The sequence below is a fragment of the Neolamprologus multifasciatus genome, chromosome 8, assembly GCF_963576455.1.
Source record: "Neolamprologus multifasciatus chromosome 8, fNeoMul1.2, whole genome shotgun sequence".
In the NCBI taxonomy this organism is placed as follows: Eukaryota; Metazoa; Chordata; class Actinopteri; order Cichliformes; family Cichlidae; genus Neolamprologus; species Neolamprologus multifasciatus.
The window spans coordinates 14,485,028-14,508,133 of record NC_140446.1 but is presented as its reverse complement, the minus strand read 5'-3'; the positions used below and the strand labels follow the sequence as shown (position 1 = coordinate 14,508,133).

General features: G+C 40.4%; 1 protein-coding gene across 1 annotated transcript in view; it reads right to left on the bottom strand.

Moving 5' to 3' along the window:
- Positions 1-1,215: 1,215 nt before the first annotated feature.
- nrg3b (neuregulin 3b) overlaps positions 1,216-23,106 on the bottom strand; it is a 216,640-nt gene continuing 194,749 nt past the window's right edge. The window contains exons 7-9 of the mRNA XM_085170975.1: positions 20,398-20,507; positions 11,959-12,141; positions 1,216-8,868 (exon numbers count right to left, since the gene is read on the bottom strand). Of these exons, the coding sequence (XP_085027101.1) occupies positions 8,124-8,868; positions 11,959-12,141; positions 20,398-20,507 (1,038 nt within the window). The 3' untranslated portion in view covers positions 1,216-8,123. The remainder of the gene's footprint in view (positions 8,869-11,958; positions 12,142-20,397; positions 20,508-23,106) is intronic.

Sequence of the window (23,106 nt, the reverse complement as noted above, 5' to 3'; positions counted from 1 at the left end):
AAATGAACAGTGTGTTTTCGGATGTCTTAATTAGTTCTCCGCCATCCATATGTTTGGGCTGGTCATTAAGCGAGTGTAGTGTCAAACTTTGTCTGAAAAATAGTACATGATATGACAATGGTGTGCCTAATGATCTGAGTGTGCCTTAAGATGTATAATGTTTTTGCACTGTGGTTTTTAGAAACCTCCACAAAACAAGCCTGCTGTTTTTGTTCACTATGGAGCTCATCACTCACACTCTCCCTCTTGATGTTACTAGTGCATGAATGCCATTTTTTTCTTCCAGAGGAAGAAGTGTAATGCTGCAGTGGCGTCATTAAAACTCCTGTCTTGACTTTTGGTTTGAGCAAGTGAAGCAAATGATCACATACATTTCACTTTACGGTGTCACACTGAAAGAATAACAGAAGTTTTGCCATCAGTGTGAGAAATTTTGTGAAAATAAAATTGCTTAATAATTCCGACCCGCAATGTCAGGACAGCAGTGTAGCGAGGGGGGAGCAGATGGACTATTGTTGCTAACATAACAATAGCACTGCCCCATTGATAAACTCCCAGCATTTTAGCAGCTGCATTGTTCTGCTAATCCCTCTACATTTAAATGGAAGACTACACAAGATAATATACTGCAAGAATGCCTTACGGGTAAAAAACAAAAAAACAAGCCCTTGTCTGAAATCACATGGATAATTGACCAAGCTGGGATATCACAGTGACATAGTAGCAGGACAGCTAGATTACCGTTTAATAAGGAGAAAAAAAATCAGCTGTCAAAAACCATAATTGTTAAATGCCAAGTCTTGTCAGCTCCTCAGGCTGAAAGAGAAAGGTCTTCTCTCCGCTCGCCATTTTGAGCCATTGTTCAACAATCATGCAGCGATGCCACCTCTTATGTTAATAGCAGCGGACACAAAGACAAGATTGGCTGGGTTTTGTCACGCTGTCTTATCTTGACTCTCTTTTTCCACCTATAATTCTAAAATGTAATACTCTGGCAATGTTTATATGTGCAGCATTTACCCATCTTCAAAAAAATTGTATTAATTATACTATGAGTATAAAACATTTTTGAAAATGACAACTGGTGCTGAACAATTAAGCAAATGCCAAAGTGGCAATAATTACGATTCTGGGAATGACCACTTGATCCTGGAATCCATAACTGGGCTTATACTCAAAGAATGCTTTTGTCACCTTTTGATTAAATTTTCCCTTTTCTTTAAAAATGTGATTCACCTGTTTTAATTGTACTTATTAAGCAATGCATTCTTATGGGCATGACAAGTGGGAGCCAAGAAGTGCAGCTGTAGCAGGTAGTCATCTGCTCAACATCTGTACCAGAGCTGCACTTTGTTTTTGGTGGTATTGACTTTTTAAGCATTTTTTTGTGCAGTCATCAAGCTAACAGGATGGCTTGCTCTGTGGTAAACACCTGACAAATCACTCAAAAAGTCTCTTCTCCTGTTTATAGGTGAGTGAATTTTTAGAATTAGCTCTTCATCTGTGATTCATCTGTATCAATAAGGCGAACTCAATTCTGTTCAGTGTTAATTTTATCTCTTTATAAGCTTATTGGTGTGGCGCTCCAGAACATCCCAGTTCTCTGGTGAAAACTAATTGCCCACTCCTGATCAATACACTCCTTTCTATCTGTCCTCACTCGTTTATTAGCTCTGCAGCCCATTGTCCAACCGCAGACAGTATGAAAGATAGATAGCTAGCATGACATCACCCACTGGTTACTGAGATGACCATTTTCACCATCGCCATCTTACAAAATAGCCATTTGTATTGAAAACGTGGAGTGTGCCGTAGCTAAGCGCTATCGTGAAGCTAAACATAGCTCCCCTGCCACCTTGCATTTGATTGGTCTTGAACATAACTCTTCCTGCCATATGGGGCAGTTTATCTAAACTGCTGTCTCAGATGATGCATTGCAGTTCATCGATCAGCGCAATGACACCTGCTTGTCTGAATGATGATTTTTACTGTTAAATGTATTTTATGAACAAGCTAATATGACAGCCTTAAAAATACAGAATGACGTTTATGGTAAAACTTCAGTTATAAACTCTCTACTCTGTTGTAATATTTATAATTGTTATATTGTTTAGAGGATGATTATGAAAGGGAATTTGATTCTTTTAAACAAATAATGAACAGATTGCAGTATATAAACATTAGCAACATTAGCATGTTTGTTGGCATTGCTAAATAAACTGTCAAAGTATCAAAGTTTTGTGTTTGTGCTACATATTACCTTTGGGTATTCAACACTAGACTCGTGACTGTCATTAGCCAGTGAGTGTGCGCTTTCTTAGCACAGTGACCCTCCATACTGAACCATTGTTTCACCAAGATTTATAAAAGAGACATTTTTCTTTGTCCAATATTACCCAAAATGAGTGATTGAGTCCATTAACTCAGAAAAAAAATGTTTGCAGAGGTCAAGGCAGAAAGCTGTTCTCCCATCGAACTTCTATATGTCCAGAAATCTTTTGCCACAGCTTTTCTCTTCTGGTAGTCTTCAGATAGAATGCAAGTGTAAGCCAGTTCCACATTGGCTTTATTTATGCTAATACTTATCATCTTGATTGATCAACCAAGCATTGTGACATGTAAAAGGAGGGAACCACGTGCAACCGGAGGTAGATTGGCTCATCTACTAATCAAAAGGTCAGCAGTTCAAACCCCGGCTGCTCTAGTCTACATGCCAAAATATACTTGGGCAACATACTGAACACTGAGTTGGCATTCGTCAGAGTGTGAATGTGAAGGCTAGTTTAAAAGCATTTAAGCACAGAAAAAGTCATTTCTATAAATGAATGGGTGAATGAGGCGTTTAATAAGAAAGCACTTTAGGTACTCCAATAAAGTAGAAAAGTGCTATACAAGTATCAGTGCATTTACCATTTGCATAATTATGATTGCATTCCGTTTGGGTTACTTCTGGTCTTGTACATGCCAGTTCATTGAAACTGCAAGTTCTTATGCAGACATTAAAAACAGATACAGGAAGCTTCAGCATTCATATGAAACATACTGCAGGAGATCCTATCTTAACTACTAAATCTGCTGCATTCACAATGTCAGCAGCTGTCACTTAAGAACAAACAAAACATATTTCCTTTCAGGAGAGAAACTTTCACTATCAACATGGCCACTGGCAATGTTAAATATCACCTGATATCCCACATCGAGGGGAGCCTGTGAGAGATGCTAGGAGACATCCACACTGGTAGCTCTGCATTACACATGCTGGCCTGCTGTCGTCATAATCTCCATGCCATCTGGCGGGGAACTTCACAGTCCCTTTGCACCCCTGGCTCATTAGTATTCCTCTCACACTGAGCAGGAGAGACCAGTGTGTATGTGACATTTCTCAGAAACATAAAAGAGTCAACACCTGCGAGGATTAATTGAAGAGTTACAGAGTAAGGGCCCACCTCCAACAAACCGACTCATTTTAGGCAGTGAGAACACTTAATTTTTCATCCTCCTCATTTATGTGCTGCAGTCCCTTCACAATGCCAGCGTCTTCTCCCGTTTCCCACAAAATGGATCCACTACTTTTGTTACATGTGGACTACTGATATTAGCTGATTAAGTCTGGGTGAGTGCTGCCTGGATCCCTGGCTCAGATGTTTTAGAGGGAGAACCCAGTCTGCAAACAGTGAGACTGCGACTCTTTAAAAAGATGCTTCAAACAGCGCTTCCAGCATTCACTGTGAGCTGTGATCAAAGACTGATCCCGGCCTTTTTCAAATCCACACGGCCTCTCATTAGTGCCACATGGGAAGAGCCTTTTCTGACAGCAATCTATTATTTCCAGCTTTATATTTGACTACAATCGTGAGCTGTTTAGAAAGCTTGCCATTGTGTCGTGGTGATTTTCACATTGGTCGTTATGTAATTTTTTCAATAAGAAGATCAGTTAGCATGTGGTTCAGAGCTTGTATGTAAGTAGCATGGCCTCGCAGCTGGCAGTTTTCCATGAGATATGATCAGGGATTTTCAGAGCTTTGGTGTCTAGTGTTGACTGTATCCACTTCAAGTGTTTGATGGATTATTGGATAGAGACACTTCAGGCGTCTTTGTTAAAACAGCAAAACAGTATCTACAGATTTAGAATTTTTTTAACACTATCTAAACCAACTTAAATAAACAAATATATGCTACATTTTCACTAACAGAAAATGTGCAAAATGTGACAAACTAATTTGCTCAAGATCTAAAATGGTAGAATATAAGGTATAGGTGTAATTTGGCAATCCCGAAGTGCAATTCACAGATATTAGGCCATTTGAATTAGATACGGGAGACAAATTAGGGCCATGGTAAATTCCTGGGCCACCATTTCCTTGGTGTGCCATTGCATTGATACTCTGCTGAAACACCACTCTTCCAAAAGATATTTCCCACTCTGCTGTTTTGCTGATGGTAGTGAAGTGCCTAAGACAAAATCTCTCCAAAATCTCTCATCGTATTCATCTGGGTTGAGATAGAGTGACTGCAAAGGCCATAACAAACAATTCACATCATTTTCATACTCATCAAATCATTCAGTGACCCTTTCTGCCATATGAATCGGGGCACTGTCTTTCTGGAAGAGACTATTCCATCAGGATAAAAATGTTTCATCACAGGATAAATATAATCACTCAAAACAATACTGCATTGATTTGCAGTGACCATTCTGTCTAAGTGTAGCCACACCATGCTAGCAAAATACTCCCTTGAGTTGATAGTTTTTCCTTCTATATTATTTGAGTTGGTCCTGTGTGCCTGCATTTTAGCTTAATGATGACTCTGCGTACAGCATAGTTGTTACTTTAGATGGTAAGGGTAATATACTACGTTTGCTTCACGCTATTTCCTGCACATATCACTTTGTTCCTGATGGTAAAGCATGAAACGCTGATGGATAAATGTGCATCCGAATGATGCATTCAGAAATGTGATGAACTGTATTTTAGTTGGCAATTGTGTTCCATCATTAGTCTTATTTCATGTTTAGAGTGCTGTGAAACACGTCAGTCCATAATCTTTTGCATGCTATGAAGGAAACAGCATGCACACTATAACTTATACCCTGTATGGAAATATCAGCATTTAATGTGCTCTTCACTTTATTTATTCACTTTAAAAATAAGAAAAGAAATACAACTGTATTCGCACACCTGGGGCACCTTTTGTGATCAGGTAAAACTCCTATGCAAATCTCCATCAGCATCTGAAAATTCAGTGAAAAGTATAGTAAATTCTGTCTTACCAGCTTTTACTGTATGCATTTAGGATGCAAGTTATTTTCTATTTATGGTAATTTTATCTTTCCTTTGCAGCTGTCTTGGCTCTATTTCTCATCAGGGATCAATGAAGTTCGTTTTAATCTTCACAAAAGCCTTCTTATAGACTTAAGATAGTTTTATTCTGCAAAAAAAAAAAAAGTGATGAAGAAATCTCAGTAATACCCATTTGTAAGTGCTGTACAATCTACCTTGCCAGCAGTCATTGCAAACCTGAAAGGGAGGAAAGTGAGATATAGTAAATTTGACGTAAATGAGGCATAAATAAAGAATTGCGTTCAGCTTGTATGCTGCCGTGCTTCATTTCCAACCACAAACCTCATGGCCATTGTTAGCATTCATCACTGTGGAAGGAGGTCTTCTTTTGTGCTCATAGCCTATGGATACGGCACAAGGTTTATCATAGGAAACAATGAATAATGAGTATAATTCTGCACTCAGTGAGAACATGGAAAATCTTTGAAGAACTCTTATCATTCACAGTATCTGAGTCACCTTTTTCTTTCACATACACAATAGTTCCATTACCAAAGCTTTCCCCATTATCCTCGGCTCAATTTACATATTTTTTTTGTGAGATCCATTGTGGGAAACTTGCGTGCACACACATGCACAAGCAAAAAATTCCAACCAAAAAACAGTAAATTTTAGATTTAAAGGGAAAGGTACCATTCATCACCACGGAAACTTTGTATATTGATACGGCAATCAGTACTCCCATACCATTCTCTATATTTTGAAGTTTCGTGGTTGTGGCTCCAACTATAACACACTGGCAACTTCACCAGTCATCTCTTTCATTTTAACATCATACAGTATGAAGGTGTTTGGTTATATGCCTCAGAGGTAAAGGGCTGTGGTAATATTGATATGGTTCAGCACTTGTAGCAAGAGCAGTAGTAGCAGCTTAGCTGTGCTCTGAAGTTTATAGTTTAGTTTGTGTTTTGCCATGTTTGTTACCCCTAATGCTCTTTTTACCTGTGTTTTGTGTTTTGCTCTTCCTGTTTAAGGGTAGTTTTCCTCCCCGCAGTTGCCAAGTGCTTGCTAAAAGTGTGACTGTTGGATTGTGTACTAACAAAGCACCTTTATCATATTAAGAAGGCCTTTATTGTTAACCAGTGAGCTACATAAATAGAATTTCACTGAACCAAACCAGAATCCTTATACACTTAAGTTTGATTTCTAGTCCCAAAAGCTCCCATGGTTTGCAAAAACAAATCAGTTCCAATAAAATGATAAAATATTACATTTAACATTTGAAAAAGAGGAGTTAGCTCACTAGTTTTTGTCAAAAGGTGATGCACGATACTGTTCTGACTTCAGTATGTAAAAAAACTGAAATGTGCAGGCAACATTTGGAAGGTTAGTAAGTTGGGCTAGCTGACATATTGTGATGGCTAGGGAGTTCACGAACACATCAGCACAGTAAAGATGTGGAATGAAGGTCAAATTTTCCCTGATAAAACTTGATCCATTGGGTTGGTCATCATTTTGTTACTGTGTGGTTTGAATTACTCGCTATGCCAAAGTTGAGATCTTAAGCTAACACTGAAATCTTTTCTGAAGCATTCAAGTATTTGTTGTCTTGAACACTGTGAGCCCAAAGGCTGCAGAGTTTTAAAAAGATGTGTCGCACATCTGTAAGGGGGGGCTTTCCTATGTTAAATAAAACATAGGATTGCAACACGTTAAAAAGCCAACAGCTTAAACAAGTGAAGTAGGAGCTTGGAACCAGCAAAAGCTTGATATCTTATCATTCGACAAGCGGATTACTGAACATACAGTACCTAAACCAACTTGACCCTTCCATTGTGAAGGACGGATAATCCCTCACAAAACACTTAGTGACAGCCCTGTGACAGTCTATCCACAGGCCCAGCTGTAGTTGTTGCTTATCTAATGGCAATATTTAAATAAGTTCATTAAAACGGGCTCCCAAGTTAACAACTAAAAACTTTAAAAACAACAGCAAGTGTTGCCATTTTTAGTCTGGCAAAATCCCATCAGCAGGAGACCAGAAGGCTGCACGATGGCTTACTAAAGCAGCCAAACATGGTGCACTGCTTTACTTATAAAGAATCTTGTTTTTGGTGCTTCCTGCATTTTCTGGTGATACCCTGTTTATTTTCAACTACCTGCTTATTTGCAACTACAATTTCACATACAGTAGAAAGAGAACTCATATGTTTGAAAGCTGATGTATTTCCAACAAATGCAACAATCTCCTGACAGCTTTGTCGTTACTTGTAATCGTTCGACTCGACTTCGATATTTGTCCACATTTATTTCAGAATGCCGATTAAGTCACGAAAATGGATTAAGATGAATAAAGCCCATAATTAACACTGTTATCTTAGTCTTTATTTTGTCACAATTGTATGTCAAATATATATATGTCTATATGACATATATTATATGACATATATAATTTCATTTCTTTACAATAGAGAAACAACATAGAGATAACACACTATTTTGGTTTCTAAGTAGAAGCTCCTTGTAATAGTGGCATTTTTTTCAATACACTGTTTAAGTCAAGCTCCCACTCAAGTCATGGTTTTGTTTTCCTTTTGAGTCACATTTATTCACAATGTGTGTTTGTTTGTCTCTTTTCCTTTTGTAATTTGATGTCTTTTGTGTCAATATTTTTTTCCCCCCTCGGGAATTCAATCTGTTCGTGTTCTTTCGAAAACTGATGGCCATCTGTTATTGGTCCATGTGGCCACACAGATGGTCCCACCTGCTAGCCATACTGAGCCACCAGCAAAGGTATACATTTATTGGAAACGGTGTCTTCTCTTTACAGAGTTAATCCAATCAGCTCGCAGAGGGCTTGGCATAAGTGTTTTCAATTCCTCTGCAGATGGGTCCTTTGGTGGCCAAGTCTGCCCCTCCGTACACAAGAGATGTCTGACCTTGGCACTGTCCCCGGGCTCCTCTTTGGCCTGCTGCCTTCCATCCTCTGGTCCCGCTGCCTGTGTGCAGAACTCTGGGGGAATACTGGACACTTTCCCCCTCTGACTCCAGTGCCGTCTTCGTCTCAAGAATGTTTGTGCCACCGTGGTGGATCTCACTGTGAGACCCAGACCTTTCCATGGGGCTGCAAAGGCTTTTCTGTTTTAACTCCTGCGCGAGATCCACTGTAATTTCAAAGGAGCAGGGTGTTTGAGGAGAGCCGAGATTCTTCTCCAACCCCAGGAGAGAAGCGGCGGCGGCGGGGGGGCTAACGCTGCTGGGCATGACACTGGTCGCCAGCACGACGCTTTCAGGGGGAGAGGGAGGATTGCTAACGGGAAGGCCTGTCTTTCCAGCCAGCACGGGGTGCCACTTGAAGAGCCCTGCTTGGTTCTGGTCACTCGTGAACGGGTGACCGGCCTCAAGGTCACACGCTTGGAGCGAAGGGATGATGGGCACAGATCGGGTGCGGAGGGAGGGTGGCAGGAAGGTTGTACCTTGATCGAGGCGGGTGCAGGGAACCTCAGTCCATCCTTTCCTGGCTGTGAAGTGAGAGAGTGAGGTCCTGCTCAGGAGGGCGCCGACCCTTCCGCCGGCAGAATCACACCTTTGGGCAAAGAGAAAAGGATGGAAATGTCAGGGTGAGGAAGTCATTTATAATTTGACCTTTTCATCCTAGACACTTTCCTAATTTTAAATAAATAAAAAAGCCAGCGCAATAGAGAATATGAAGTTACCATCCATATTTAGAACACCAAGATGACATTCGTTGTGTTTTAGAAAGATGCCAGTCTGTCAAGGCTTCACCGTATCATTTCACACCGGCACAAAAATATCTTGTACCAAACAAAATGATCACTATTTAGGTGTTGTTGTTTCATAATCTACGTGTAATTATGTATAATCCTTGGCATGAGCGGCGTCTACTGTTGCTGCATGAATGTTTAACTGAGAAATCCCTCTGCTCATCACTGCCTTATCAGAGATTTAAGGCTTTAGCAGCACAGCAGGTGGATTCCTGACCCGCCCTGTGTGACTGTTGTATGTAGAAACAATACACGGCTTCACATGGCTTCTAATTTCATTTTATTGTAGTTTTCACACAGCAAGCAACTAATCAGATGGGCCCACGATGTAACATTAAGCAGGGTTGAACGGGGGAGTGAGTCTCAGCAGGTGCATTTGCATGATGATGCATCCTCCTTCAAACGTAGAGCGGAAGCAGAAGCTTGAAAGGCATTATCGTCGGCCATGACAGTAACACGGCAGAGAGGGGAAACTTATCTGGAGTCAAGTGGGCAAGTTTGTGTATGTTTGTTAAAGTTGTTATTGAAGCCTCGACTCCCATTTAGAATCGCATCCAGTGTTATTGTCAGCCTTGAAAGACTGTTGGTAGCGTAACCAAGTTTAAAAAATTGAATTACCACCCCACCCTCCACCCCCACCCTTGGTATTAGAAGGGCAAAAGCAAGCTGGAGGTAAATCCGACAGATCAAAACAAAACCTAAAAATAACTCCCATAGCAAATTTGCCTTCAATTCCTCCCCTAATCGTGATGGGTAAATATGTTTTGACACCAGATGATGAAACTGACAATACTCTGGGGATTTGTTGTCACAAAATGGAAAACACGCAAGAGTGCTCTCGTGTTTGTTTGTGGCTCTCGCCTCTTTATTAACACTTTCCACCGCGCCGGACTCGGTGCCTCCATCTTTACTTCTCGGCTCAGTCCTCCTCCTCCTTTCCCCTCTCGCGTTCTCTCATTCTCCTTTCCACCTCCCGTCTCTCATTTCCAGAGATGAGAGGGTGTATCCATGGCAACACGGGAGACATGGGGGCTGGAGGAGGAGGAGGAGGAGAGGGAGGGGGCTGTAAGCTTGGTGTTGCGTGGCTTGTAAGTCGAGAAATAGGTCATTTCAACCTCCAGAAGGCCAGCGAAAGCCATATTTGAGTGATGGATGTGTGGGGGAATTATCAGTGGCTAATGAGATCTAAATTGTTTAACTACACAAATGCAATTTTATCCCCAAGAAGATGACAAGCCCTCCTATTTCAGCTCCTCTCCTAAACATTTGACAAAGCGCGGCAGATTTAATTGCCTATAGCTTTACAGATTTCGCCGTTGTGAAAAAGAATTCTCGTCAGCTTCTTTATTAGTTTGTTTCGTTACTCCTTATAAGTGCGAGCGTGCATGTTTGTGAGTGTGTGTGTGTTTAGAGGGAAACTGCTCCTGAAGGATCTTTCTGCACAACCATTTGAAAGAACTGCTGAGCTCCGTGGAGCTTTGTTTAAAAATGTAAATTATGGAAATAGGTCACATAAAGAGTTTGGCAGCTTGCAGTGTAACTTACAAGTCACTGTAATGCTCAATCAGGTTGGCATGCTAATAGGAACATTGCTAGGCACTTTAAAGTGTATGAAATGCACAGGGGACACTGCTGCTTTAATGACAGACGTTTCTGTTAACAGTGCTATTGCTCAAGTTCCACACAGTGACATCAAATTAGGCTGCTTCTGAGTCATATGCTAAACAGGACTGTCTTACTCAGGATTAAAGATGCTCTTGTCTGCATCTGTAAATAAAACCTACACTTATTTAATGTTTACAGTGTTTTGAAGGAGAAATGCCAGTGGAGCTGCTTGACATTATGCATCAATGCACCGAGGAATACAAGCACCTCAGTGATAAATATTTTCCATCTTTGGTGGTCGTTACGCAACAATCAGCCTGAAAAAAGGGCAAAAGAAAAGTTATAACTAATGTGAAAAGCTTTGTTTTAACATCAAATCAAAAATCAGTATGTCAGAGAGGATTTCACATCACATCACATTTTAGCAAGCGTGACCAGTCTGTACTTTTTAAATGTGTTTTAAGTCTGCAGACTAGGCTGTGCCAAAAGTCCCTCTCGCTTCTAATGCCTCCTGAAACAGCACAAGGAGCTGCGCTTCGCTCGGGATGGCCGTCAAAATAGGCCAGCTCGCTTCACTTGACATCAGCGGGAGCATGGGGGGCAATTCAAGATGTGCAAAAGCCTGGAAGTATTCCATTTCAACATGTAGCCTGTTCTAAGAGGCCGCAGTCATCTAATGTGGCTTTATACTCAGCTTGTAAATTACAGAAAATTAATCATTTTGTTGATATGTGAACTATGACGCTTCCCATGCTTGATCATTAGCCAAAATCAAACCGTTTTGGATAGCTAGAAATTCGTGTGAACCCGTGCATCATTTGGTAATTAGCTTTGGCACAGCCGTTGTATTTTTAACCCTGTTAAAACATGCAGATAAAACAAATTTTCATTCACAGCAGCAGCCCAGTGGCAGCGAGGATTACACACATCTTCCCCAGCACCATGATACTGTTGCGCTTTTGGGATCAAGTGTGTTCTCCAAATTAATTGTGACAGTCCCAGCTGAAAGAGGAGGGGGGGGAGGGGGGCACTGCAGATCTCATTTATTTCCCTGGATCACATTTCATAGGCTGGTTCACGGATTTGAACTGAGAGTCTTCCAGTCATAAACTCATTTCTCCCTAAATTATCCCTCTGCCACTCCGACTTAACCTTAGTTAGTCCAGAGGTCTGTATCACTGAACCGGCTATTTGACCTCGGCGTGGAGGGAGGCGAAGAGAATTTCCTCTTTGCTGGCTCAAACAAACATGACAAAACTAATAACGAGACGTAGAAATAGTTTCACCTTCTTATGGACTCCATGTCCGATGACTCATCCTCCTGCAAGTGTTTGTAGACATGCCCTGCCACTCTGGATCCGTCAATAAGATTTGTGGATATTTTGTGTTTCCCTCTGGAAATGGGTGGAGTCCTGAAGTAATTAGTCTCTCTCCGTTGTAGGGCTGGGCTGAGTGAGAGCGAACTACTCCTGAAACCAGACAGCATGCAAAAGAGATGGGTCAAAATCATCAGGTAAAGACCGTTCACTAATTCATCTGTTGTATCAGCTATAGATGTCCTTTCTAGGGTTTCATGATGTAAAAATGGTCTGGAGTAAATCGACCTTTGTGCTTGAGACTTGAAAGGGGAAAAAACAAAATCCAATCCCACATTCAATTGACTCGACGCGGAAATTACCCTGGTATCGAAGCTTATGAGACAGATGAATCAGATACACGTGAAAGGAATCGTAAGTTATCAATAAGCAATACAATTTACATAAGAATGGAATCACTTCCATTCATCCATCCATTTTCATCTGCTTATCTAATTCAGGCTGAAAGGCTCGGTACACGGCAGACAGGTTGCCAGTCTATCTCAGAGCTAATGCAGACAGACAGACAAACATCCAACCTCACATTCGCACCTATGGCCAATTTAAAACCACCAATTAACCTAACATGCTTTGGATTGTGGGAGGAATCCGGAGCACCCAGAGAGAACCCACACAGGCACAGAGATAACATGCAAACTCCACACTCTTCCCACCCCCGCAAGAGAGGAGGGAAGGAACTATGGGAGAAATCTCAAGCTGTGCCTTAAACACGAATGCGCTTGAAACGCCACCCCCCTCCAAAAAATATCTTTAGTGTAAATGTTTTAATTTCAGGATTAGTATGCATTCTCTATGCTTTTTTTTTTCACTTCCTTCTACCTGTTGAAAAGGGGGCTTAGATTAATTAACATTCACAAAGCACACATGTAGCATAGAAAGATGGTTTTCATGCCAAGCATTCATTCATTCTTGGAATTGGCTCACCTACGAAGAATGCAGCTGTTTTTTCATATTACAAAAATACACCCGTGTTTTCCCTGCAATATGTGCTGTGAAAAGGTCTAATCCCAAGGCAAATGTGGAGGTTAGCAGTGTGATGATGCTCTGTTTTTGTTGCCTGTGAATGTAAAGATGCAGGACTAGTTTCTCCCTGGGTTTTATTGAACAAATCTCAGAGATTTTGCCTTGAACCAGGTGCCGGAGAAGAGGCTGTGTACTTACTGCGGTGCATTCTAGGAGAGGTGTGTTACACTATTAAACACATACTTTTTCATGTACTTTGAGGGCTGCTTTAAAATTAAAAGATTAATATAAAAAGTTTTGTTACACACATGCTTAAATGAAAAGCCCTGTGCTGCTTGAGAGAAAACAGTGCAAAAGTCTTGAGTCTCTCCTATCCGGTTTTTGGTACCACCACCTTTATTCTTCAACACAGCAATGGGAAAGCCTTCTTTGAGTAACCTCACCTATGGTTATGAGCTTTGGTTAGTGACTGAAAGAACGAGATTGCGGATACAAGCAGCGGGAATGAGCTTTCTCCAAAGGGTGGCTGGCCTCACCCGTAGAGACAGGGTGAGGAGTTAGGCCATCCGGGAGGGGCTCAGAGTAGAGCCGCTGCTCCTCCACATCAAAAGGAGACAGTTGAGGTGGTTCAGGCATCTGACAAGGATGCCCCCTGGGCGCATCTTGACTGAGGTGTTCCGGGCATATCCCACCTCTGGGCAGACCCAGGACATGCTGGAGAGATTATATAACTCGGCTGGCCTGGGAACGCCATGGTGTTCCCCCGGATACGCTGGAGGAGGTGGCTGGGGAGAGGCCAGTCTGGGCTTCTCTGCTTAGGCTGTGGCCCCTGCGAGCTTCCCCCGGAAGAAAATGGATGGATGGATTCATGGACCGAACATTCAACATTTTAAACAATCATTTTGAATTAACATCTGTGTTTATACATTTTATTGTCAGTGATGGATGCTGGAAGCTGGGAATCACCAAGAAGACAGTGTCACTCCTACTTGTAGAGTTTGATTATTTCCATAATTTTTGATTTAGACATTCAACGCAAATTACAGGATAATCGCTGCAGTTTTAATGTTACATTTTGAAGTGTCATTTTGATCCAAAGAGCCATGCACTAGCATGGTTAAGCAAGTGCTAACATGCTAACGAAGTTTACATACAGACCTTTATCGTTCAGAATATATAGAAAACACTGCTTTAGTGTTTTCTTTCTGTGAACTTCAAATAAATGCCATGTATTGTTAGGGGTTATCCTGCACCTTGAAAATGACCTCTAGCTTACATACTGATATTCTACTGCAGTTAATGATAGAAGCAGCTGCCTTTAGAGACTGAGCTTCCTGTTTAGGCACACAGTTTTTAAATTGGTCTGTGGGCAGTAGGTGGTCTGCCTCAAAGCAGATCCCTGGATGTCTGCAGTAATGAAGCAATGGTATTAAATCCAAGGTATACCAAGCCATAATGCAATCTGATGTGTGAGCACATCATGCAAAGACAAACAGCTCCCAATGAATATGTAATCACAAAATACACTCAATTATTTTGATGTTATTATGAATTTCTTTAAGACACCGTGGCTCCCCTGATCGTTGCTTACCAGCAAATCCTCTGTGATCAATATGATCAAACAATATCAGTTGATTGTACTAGTTAATCTGAACCACTGAAAAGAGCTGAAACATTATTATTGTCGTGTAAATAACTTTATTTTTGTATTGAACCATTAAACAAAAATCAGCACCACACGCGCTCACAGCTTGATTTTGGCTCTTGAATAATTTGGCACAGCACAAAAATGGCTTGTGTATGAAGTGCTGCATTGTTTGATTCTTCTTGTTATTGAAATAGTAATCAAGATGTTCAAACTTTAGGATTTTCTTGCCAGTCATTAAACTGAACTCCCTGATTCCTTTTATTTCATGCAGTAAGCTAAATAGTCCAGTGGATGACTGCTTAATAATTGATAAACCACTGGAACACTGAAAAAAACAACAACAAAAAAAAACGCTCAGCTACAGTAATTTCCTGATGTCCGTGGCTGTGGAACAAAAAGCATACACAATGTTGGCTCTAGTGTTTGCTAGCTTTTATATCGACTGATGTTGTAAAAAGTTGATATGAATACAGCTAAATATTGTCTGTTTTGTTGGCTATTAGCATGCTGATTTTTCTTTTAATTAGGATTAACCGAGAACTGGAAAAAACATGAAAACATGATTTTTTGGGGCTGTTGTAATTACTAAATGATAAAAGTTGAACCTTTTAAAACAGAAAGGCAGCTGCTTATCTCCACAATTCAACAAGACTGTGCAACCCCCTGATGTTAAATGGGTAAGCCTGGTTGGTAGGGGAATCCAGTACTTATTTAAACCACTTCCTCCCTCTGTTAATGCCTTTACCGGACATATCGCAGAGAGAGAGAAATGGCAGGAAAACAGAGGGGGATGTCATGTGACAAAGAACCTGAGGTGAGTTAAAAAAATGGAAAAAATTTGCCACATTTTCAGAGTAAACACCATTTTCTACTAAACCAGCAGGAAACACCCACATAGCACTTCTGATATTCACTATGGATACTGATTATGTCCCCTACTCAACATGTACAAGCCACACGTGCTGGCTTTCAGCACATTGATTAAGCTTCTTACTACAATTTTCTCATAATACCATCATGACAAAGGAATCATTGTAATCAATTGAATTTAAGTGAAAACGGCAATTGACTTGTGGCAGCAAGAGTCCACTGTTTTCATCAAAGCAACTCGTACATATTACTGCATTCAATAGGACACGCAAGTGGGAAGTTACGAATCGAAATGATTTTTGACCTCTAAACATTTGATGAACGATGGTTGCCTTGAGCTTTTTTTCTGCAATCAACAGGCGTGTAGTTCAGTTAACTGCAGGAGCAGAAGAGCAGGAAAAAAAAAGCTCAATACATCCTTTGTCCAATATTATATCAGGTGAACAAGATGAAGATTTAATTGCTTTTGGTACTGATGTGCTAGATAACACATGGCACAAGGTTTTAAGTTCATATTTAACCAGCATTGTATTGCCAGTTATTCTTGGCTGAATGACTTAAATCATGGAAATCAAGGCTGAAAAATCTCAGTTCTGGTCAGAGCCAGAAATTCCTAGCTGCCATCAAAGGCAGCATCCCCACGAATAGGCTGAGTATGACAGGGCAATATGGCCAAAAATATTTATCACGATATATATTTGAAAATTTGCGATAACAATATAACTGAGGATATAATTAACACGAGACAAAATAATTTACAACTCCGCAACTTTATTAGTGCAAAAAAACCAAAACCAAAAAACCCATCAATGTATTTTCACTTAAACAAGTAGCTGTTTTTTTATGCAAATTCCTTGCTGACAGTTTAACCATTTCCAGTGAAAACTGGCGGACATATCCTCAGCATAACCATGTATAATATCCACAAAACTTAAAAAGTTATACAAACACAATACGGTAACATTATGTTGAAGCACAGTACGTATCACGTATCAGCCTATGATACCTGTAATGCTCCGACAATCCATCAAGTGGTGCGGCTTCGTAGCTTATCAAAGTCATACTAAAACATTTTTGACAGATTTTCGAGCGCTGTGTACCACATAAAATCAGTTCAAGGTCAGTAAGCACAACCAGAATTCATACATAAAGCGCACCAGATTATAAGGGGCACTGTCGCTTTTTCAGAAAATCAAAGGATTTTAAGTGTGCCGTATTTTCTGAAAAACACGGTAATAACGACGGCCCGCTTGCATGCTCTACCAAAAATTGTGCTTCGGTGTGTATCTGACGGACAAAAGCTAAACCAGTTCCACACCACTGAAGTTGCAGCATTTTTACAAACCAACTCTGGTTCATCCGTTTCATTCAACAATCCGCTTTTGCCCTTCTCATTCTCCGTGTCCGCCATGCTTTTTCTGCCATGTGCATATTAAAACAAAGGCACTGCGCATGTGCGTTTTACCCATATTCTATCACGATATTTCATTTTCTTATGATTGCCTAACATTATACCGGTATTACGGTATTACGGTGAACGGTATTAAATGGCCTAGCCCTACTGAAGACAGTGACCTATGCTGTTTCGATTATTTTCAAGCACTTTTCTTTTGCCCAGAGACTTAATCTAGGGACAGTCATGGGATTTTGTGCAATGGCAGTCCTCAAAGGATTAATTCTACTTAAGTTGATTTACCTTACAAGAGATCTGGATTCACACGAGATTCATAATCACCAAAGAATCCATCTTACTAAGTTTGTCAACTACTGCATGCCATCAAAGGCGCACTGAAGTTGGTACAGTGAAATAGAAGGAGAACTATGGGGTGTATAAGGTCAACTAAAGGTCTGGTTTACCTTTAATAATGGATCTTATATGTAATCACCTAACAAAGTATTTGTTAAGTATCTTTAGGAGTCCTTTATATGCATATTTTCTTTAGGAAATCTTGCTAGCTTTCAAAGCTTTCAAGGTCTTCCGAATCTGTTGTTTTCTTCCCCTCTTTGATGTTCCTTGGTTGTCCTGTGGCTTGTTGATCTGCTGTTTGAGTTTAGTCCATGGTGGGGCTATTGCGCAAATGGTTCAACCAATCACCTGTCTTTTTTGAAGAAGACTGTCCTTTTCTAACTATTTTTCACAGAGAAGCTCTCTGCAACAAACCATGTTTCAAAAATGTTGATAAGATCTTCTGGATTTTCCACTAGTGCAAACGTTGGATGATATTTATGGGTTTTAGACAAATATCTTCTATTGCAAACATTTCCATTGACTGCAAGGCAAGATATTGCTAATGCCTTTGGTGACGTGTATTAAAGGATAACGTTTGCTTGTGCAAAACAACAAATCCTGTCAGCCTTAAATGTGCTTAATGCTAATTACCGAAGGTTCAGACGCACTAACGTATTAATGCTAAGTTGGTTAAAGATTACGTTACAGCTGTTTTAGAATCGTATTGTGACATTTAACAAAATCTCAGCTCAACAGAGGCAATCTGCATTACAAGTGAATCAGTTTGCATATAATCCAGCCCAATTATAAACCAATGAGACACAGGTAACCATTTTCAGCAGTATTGATAGGCCATATTGACACATTTTTATGGTGCAGTTCTCCTGATAGCTCACGTTGTGGTCCACTTTCAGGTCAATAGCTCAAAGCATCTCAACATCATCCATCACAGTCTAGTTCTCCCCTGCCTCGGCCTACTTTGAGAGCAAGCTGAACAGATGATTGACTGTCAGCTGCCCTTCACGAGGCACCTGCACGACACTGCGGAGAATAAAACACCAGAGGGAGATGGTACCATCCCCGCAGCCACATATGACAACCTTTTTTTGTGAAAAACTTTCCTCTTTGAAACAGCACTGGTCCATTAAAACAGAATAACTGCTGCCACAGTGGGGCTTTCACTAAAGGTGGCCACACATAAAAAAACCTTCCTCGGTATATAGAGACAAGCTCGCCATTCACCGTTTTCTACCCTAACATAGGCTCTTTTAATCTCTGTACATGCTGTATTCTGTGTTTTTGATGCAGAATATGGAAAATCCATCACGCTAAACCAAAAATAATGAGGTTTTAAATAAATATGTTAAAAGAGTTCTGTTTAAAAGTATTGAGTCACCCCTGATTTCTTTCTATTTCTCTTTCAATGAGCCAGATTTTCTTGTAATTTCATGAAAGTGGTGAGTTGAGCAACAGTTCTCAGTTTTCAGAGGTTTTTTTTGTCTAGCCACAACACTGACCTATAAATCCATTCAAGCATAAAAAAGGCACCTAACTCAAGGGGTGAATCAGCATTTTGTCCACACATAAACAACTGGCAAAAAACTATTTGCAGCCTGTTGCAAAAATAGATAATTTGCTTCCCTTTCTTTTGTTGAATCTAATGCAGTTTGACAAGTCATAAAACAGTATTCGAACTATTTAACCAGTATAAATGGAGAAGATCCAGAACATTGAGTGTCTACAACCATCTTTAAAACATGGTGGAGGCTCTGTGGTGGTTTGGGGCTAAATTTCAGCCAGTGGTGTTGCCGATCTGTTCAAAACTGATTGAAAAATAATTACATTTTAATCCAGCATGTAATACCATCTGGAAAGCATCTGATTGGTAACGGCTTTATATTTCAGCATGAAAATGATTCAAAACATATTCCCAGTGAAGTTCAAGTATACCTGAAAAGAAAAAGCACACAATGGAGCACTATCAGTCATAGACTGATCTGGCCAGAACCCAGACCTCAACAATACTGCAGCAGTGGGAACATCTTGACAGAGAACAGAACAAAAGGCAGCCAACATCCAAAGAAGAGCTTTGAATTTCCTTCAACAAGCCTGGAGAACTATTTTTGAAGACTCCTGAAAGAAGCTAGAAAGCCTTGCGTTTACCTGTTTGTGCTTCATTTCCATGCATGTTTGCAAGTTTTAATCACTGCAATTATGTACCATTTCCCACGCAAAATATAAAGAAAAGGGTGGCTCAAGACTTTTGCGCAGTGCTATATCTTGCATTGTAACATAATGTGCAGCTCCAACACTGTTATTCAGATTTGGTACCAATCATCTCAGGTAACAGGCAACAAGTATGAGGATCAACAATCCGTGTAATAGCTTCTAAGGAAAATAAACTTCTTTGAAAAGATGGCAGGCTTACATGTCGTGTGACTGAATGGCATTAACTGTCAAAGTGTGCCTGCATCCATATCATCAAAGCAAATGAAACGTCTCTTTAAACAGCTCAGATGAGGCCATTGTAGCGCGGCCTATATCCACATCCCTGTGTTCTTCTGAGGATTGGAAACTGCAGCATTTGATACTGAGTGCTGTGATCACAAAGCAACCCTGCTTGCGATATCCCTTGTAGCAAAAGCGCTGTTCATTTCCTTGAATCTTCTGTCATTTGAAGGATGACATAAAAATTGGGCTGAGTCAGTGTTTAACTCTGGACATTAAATTCACTTCTCCTTGGAGGAGTGTTATTATGTTCGCTCCTATCTGCGTTCAACTAGTCATTTCAGGAGATGCCCGAGGACACATTTAATTACTTTGAACAATTTACTTGAATGCCATGTAAATAAAGACGTCTCCATCCTCAACTAGCTTGACAGCCTCTACTCAGTTTTTTCTTTTTTATGTCATGTTCGCTGAACCAATAATCATACAATAAAATGCACGCAGATATAAGATCTAACCTCTATGTGTATGTGATCTGTTTCCTTTTGTTAGCCGCCTCGACGATATACATATTACACTACATGGGATGATTAAATTTCTCACCTCACTGCCCCTTATGGCTCAAACATGCTGACTCAGCACCAGATATGAAACAGGGCAGGAAAAAAAAAAGAGCATGTCATAATTGTACCTGAAGCGTTTCCCTTTAGACAGTGCTTTGCTGAGAATAGGTGGAGCTACTGTTGATGCCCCTGGTGCCACTTTGCCGCCCTTAACAGACGATCCGTGAGAAGTGCAACTCTGCAAGAAATGAAGAAAGTTGCGCAGGCAGTTAGTGAAACTCAGATACTCAATTAGTTATACTCAGCAAAAGACCCGGAAATGTAGCTAGATTCCACTGCTGTAACGATTAAAATGAAAAACAAAATGTCCAATGTAAGTAGCTATGTAAGTACACAGAAGTGAAGCTTAGGATATAACACATAAGGCTGATAATTCTCTATGAGTTTAGCAGCAATCCCCAGTCAGGTCGAGCGTGTTCTCTCGCTGATGTATCCCCGGTTACTCAGGCAGAGCGTCTTTAATTACATTTTACATTTTAAAGCGGCAGATTAGGAGGGGACACTTTGTGAATAAACTCCACACTGGCCCTCACAGCACTCCTGATTCACTCAAGAATTAATCCAACACAAGATTACATTAATGGTTTCCTAAAGAAATTGCCCTCTCAATTCTTTCCCTTTATTCTTATCAAAATTAACACTATTATCTTACAACAGGCTGCAGTCAGAGCTCTGGCACAGTGACCGTGAACGCCCCGAGACCCCCTCTGTGAAACACTAAGTCATGAGATAATTCTGTCATTCCAGTTACAGCTCTCTCTCCTTCGCTGTCTGATTGTACATCAATTGCATGTGACTTAGTGCTGGGTTCACGGTTCTCATGAATGATAAGCCTCTTTTTTTCCCCCATACACCGTTTGGCTTCCAGAAGAAGCTGTTACCGCTGCTATCCTAAGTTGTGCAAGAAAATAGTATCATTTGGCCACCCTCTCATATACCCTGCGGGGGGAGAACACCTCACTTTGTGAAACAATTGCCATCGCAAAGCTTCCTGGGGGAAGATATCTATGTCAGGGGATAAAATAAATAGCTGTTGGCAGTCTGCCATGCCATGCAGGTCTGCCACTGGCAGACAGTGGCGTAGCCCATTGGCGTAACCCTGTTTGCTTGTTCCCTCCCATCACAATTTTGCCTTGTTTCATGCCACTTGTGAACCTTGGATAAACACAAGGCAATGTGCACACACAAGGAAAATACAAGAGAAGGAGAGAGTGACAGGAAAAAACCCTCCCCCATCATGTTGACTATCACCTTCATATTAAGAAGTAAAGCAAACCTATGCATTCAGAGCAGCCATAATCCCCCTTGGATTACGATCAAATCACAGGTCCTGAACTGTGCATAATAGGATATTTGACCATTCTTCAACAAGGACAGTCTTTGAGCTGGCAGCTCAAAACTGCATGTACGTTTACTGAAAGAGCATGTCTTAACACTTTAGGCCAAGGTGTGAAGATTTTTAATGGACAACAAAGTGCGACTCTACCCCGTATTTAAATGTTAACGAGTTCATTCAGAATTATGCACCGCCATGCTCAGATTTGGATTTAACATTCAGGCTGCACTGTCCTTTCCTTTTAATAGTCGCTGAGATACCTGTAGAAGTTATCATATCTCCCCTTCAGCTGACACAACACCCCTGCTGAACAAGCGGCTAATAGTCCTGATCCATTTCCTATTCATAATTGTACTCTGCTTGATTATCTGATGGCAGAAGCACAGCTTCAGTACTTTACACTTTCACACTTTCTGAGACATACTACATGGGTGCTAATTGAAGCTGTTCCATCAAATCTTTCCCAGATGTTTGAAGTTCATTGAACAACGTAGATCTGATAAAAACTAATGAATCAAAATGAACAATTCTCTAATTATCTCGAGAAAGTCTTTGGCAAACAAAATTAGACGAAAAACGCATTACTTCATAATATTAATAATAATAATGAAATAATAATAAAACTGACCATGGTTCAAGAGAACGTAGCCTTGAATCACACCGAAGCATTCATTAAAATATTCTGATATGATGAAGTATTTATATAGCATGCTCACTCCTGAGAGGGACTCTTCTTAGAAGACTAGTTAGTTAGAACCACTCAAGCTTCAAGCTGATGTCCTCGTTGCCTGTGTGACCCTATTCCTTCATGTCAGCACATGTCTGTTACCGTGCAGCCTGTCTCATGGGTGTATAAGCCATCTCTTTCATTTGACACATATTATTACCACAGAGGTGTTGATTCAAATAACAGTGGACACAGAGGGGTGTTTCAGTATGTACTTACAGTTCATTTTCTCTTTTTCATTTCCTTTCCTTTCCTTTGTAAAATACTTGATATATACAAATCCCAGCTGTTTACAAGTGTGTATTTGAAGTAGCAGTTCATGTGGAAATGTATACTCTGAAGATGGAAGAAACATATGCACAGAAATAGCTACAGATGTGCATACAGTATATATAATGCTTCATGTTCCACTTCAGGTGCCCTATCAAAACATAATAAATAATAATCATCTGTATTGCTTAAGGGGTGGTTAAAATGATGGCTATTTACTTGGGGAACCTCCTGTAGTCATGTAAAATATAAACCCTTTAATCTTTTCGGAAAGATGGTCATCGCCTCAGGCATAACAAGGAAAATGGAGGAGAAGGTTGCTGTCAATACAGGTTTGCATGCATGTGCTTAACATATAGCTAATACACTATTCTTACACGTTCACAAGACATTTTATTAGATACATCTTGCTAGTAGCGGTTTGTTTCTTTTGCAAAGCTACCT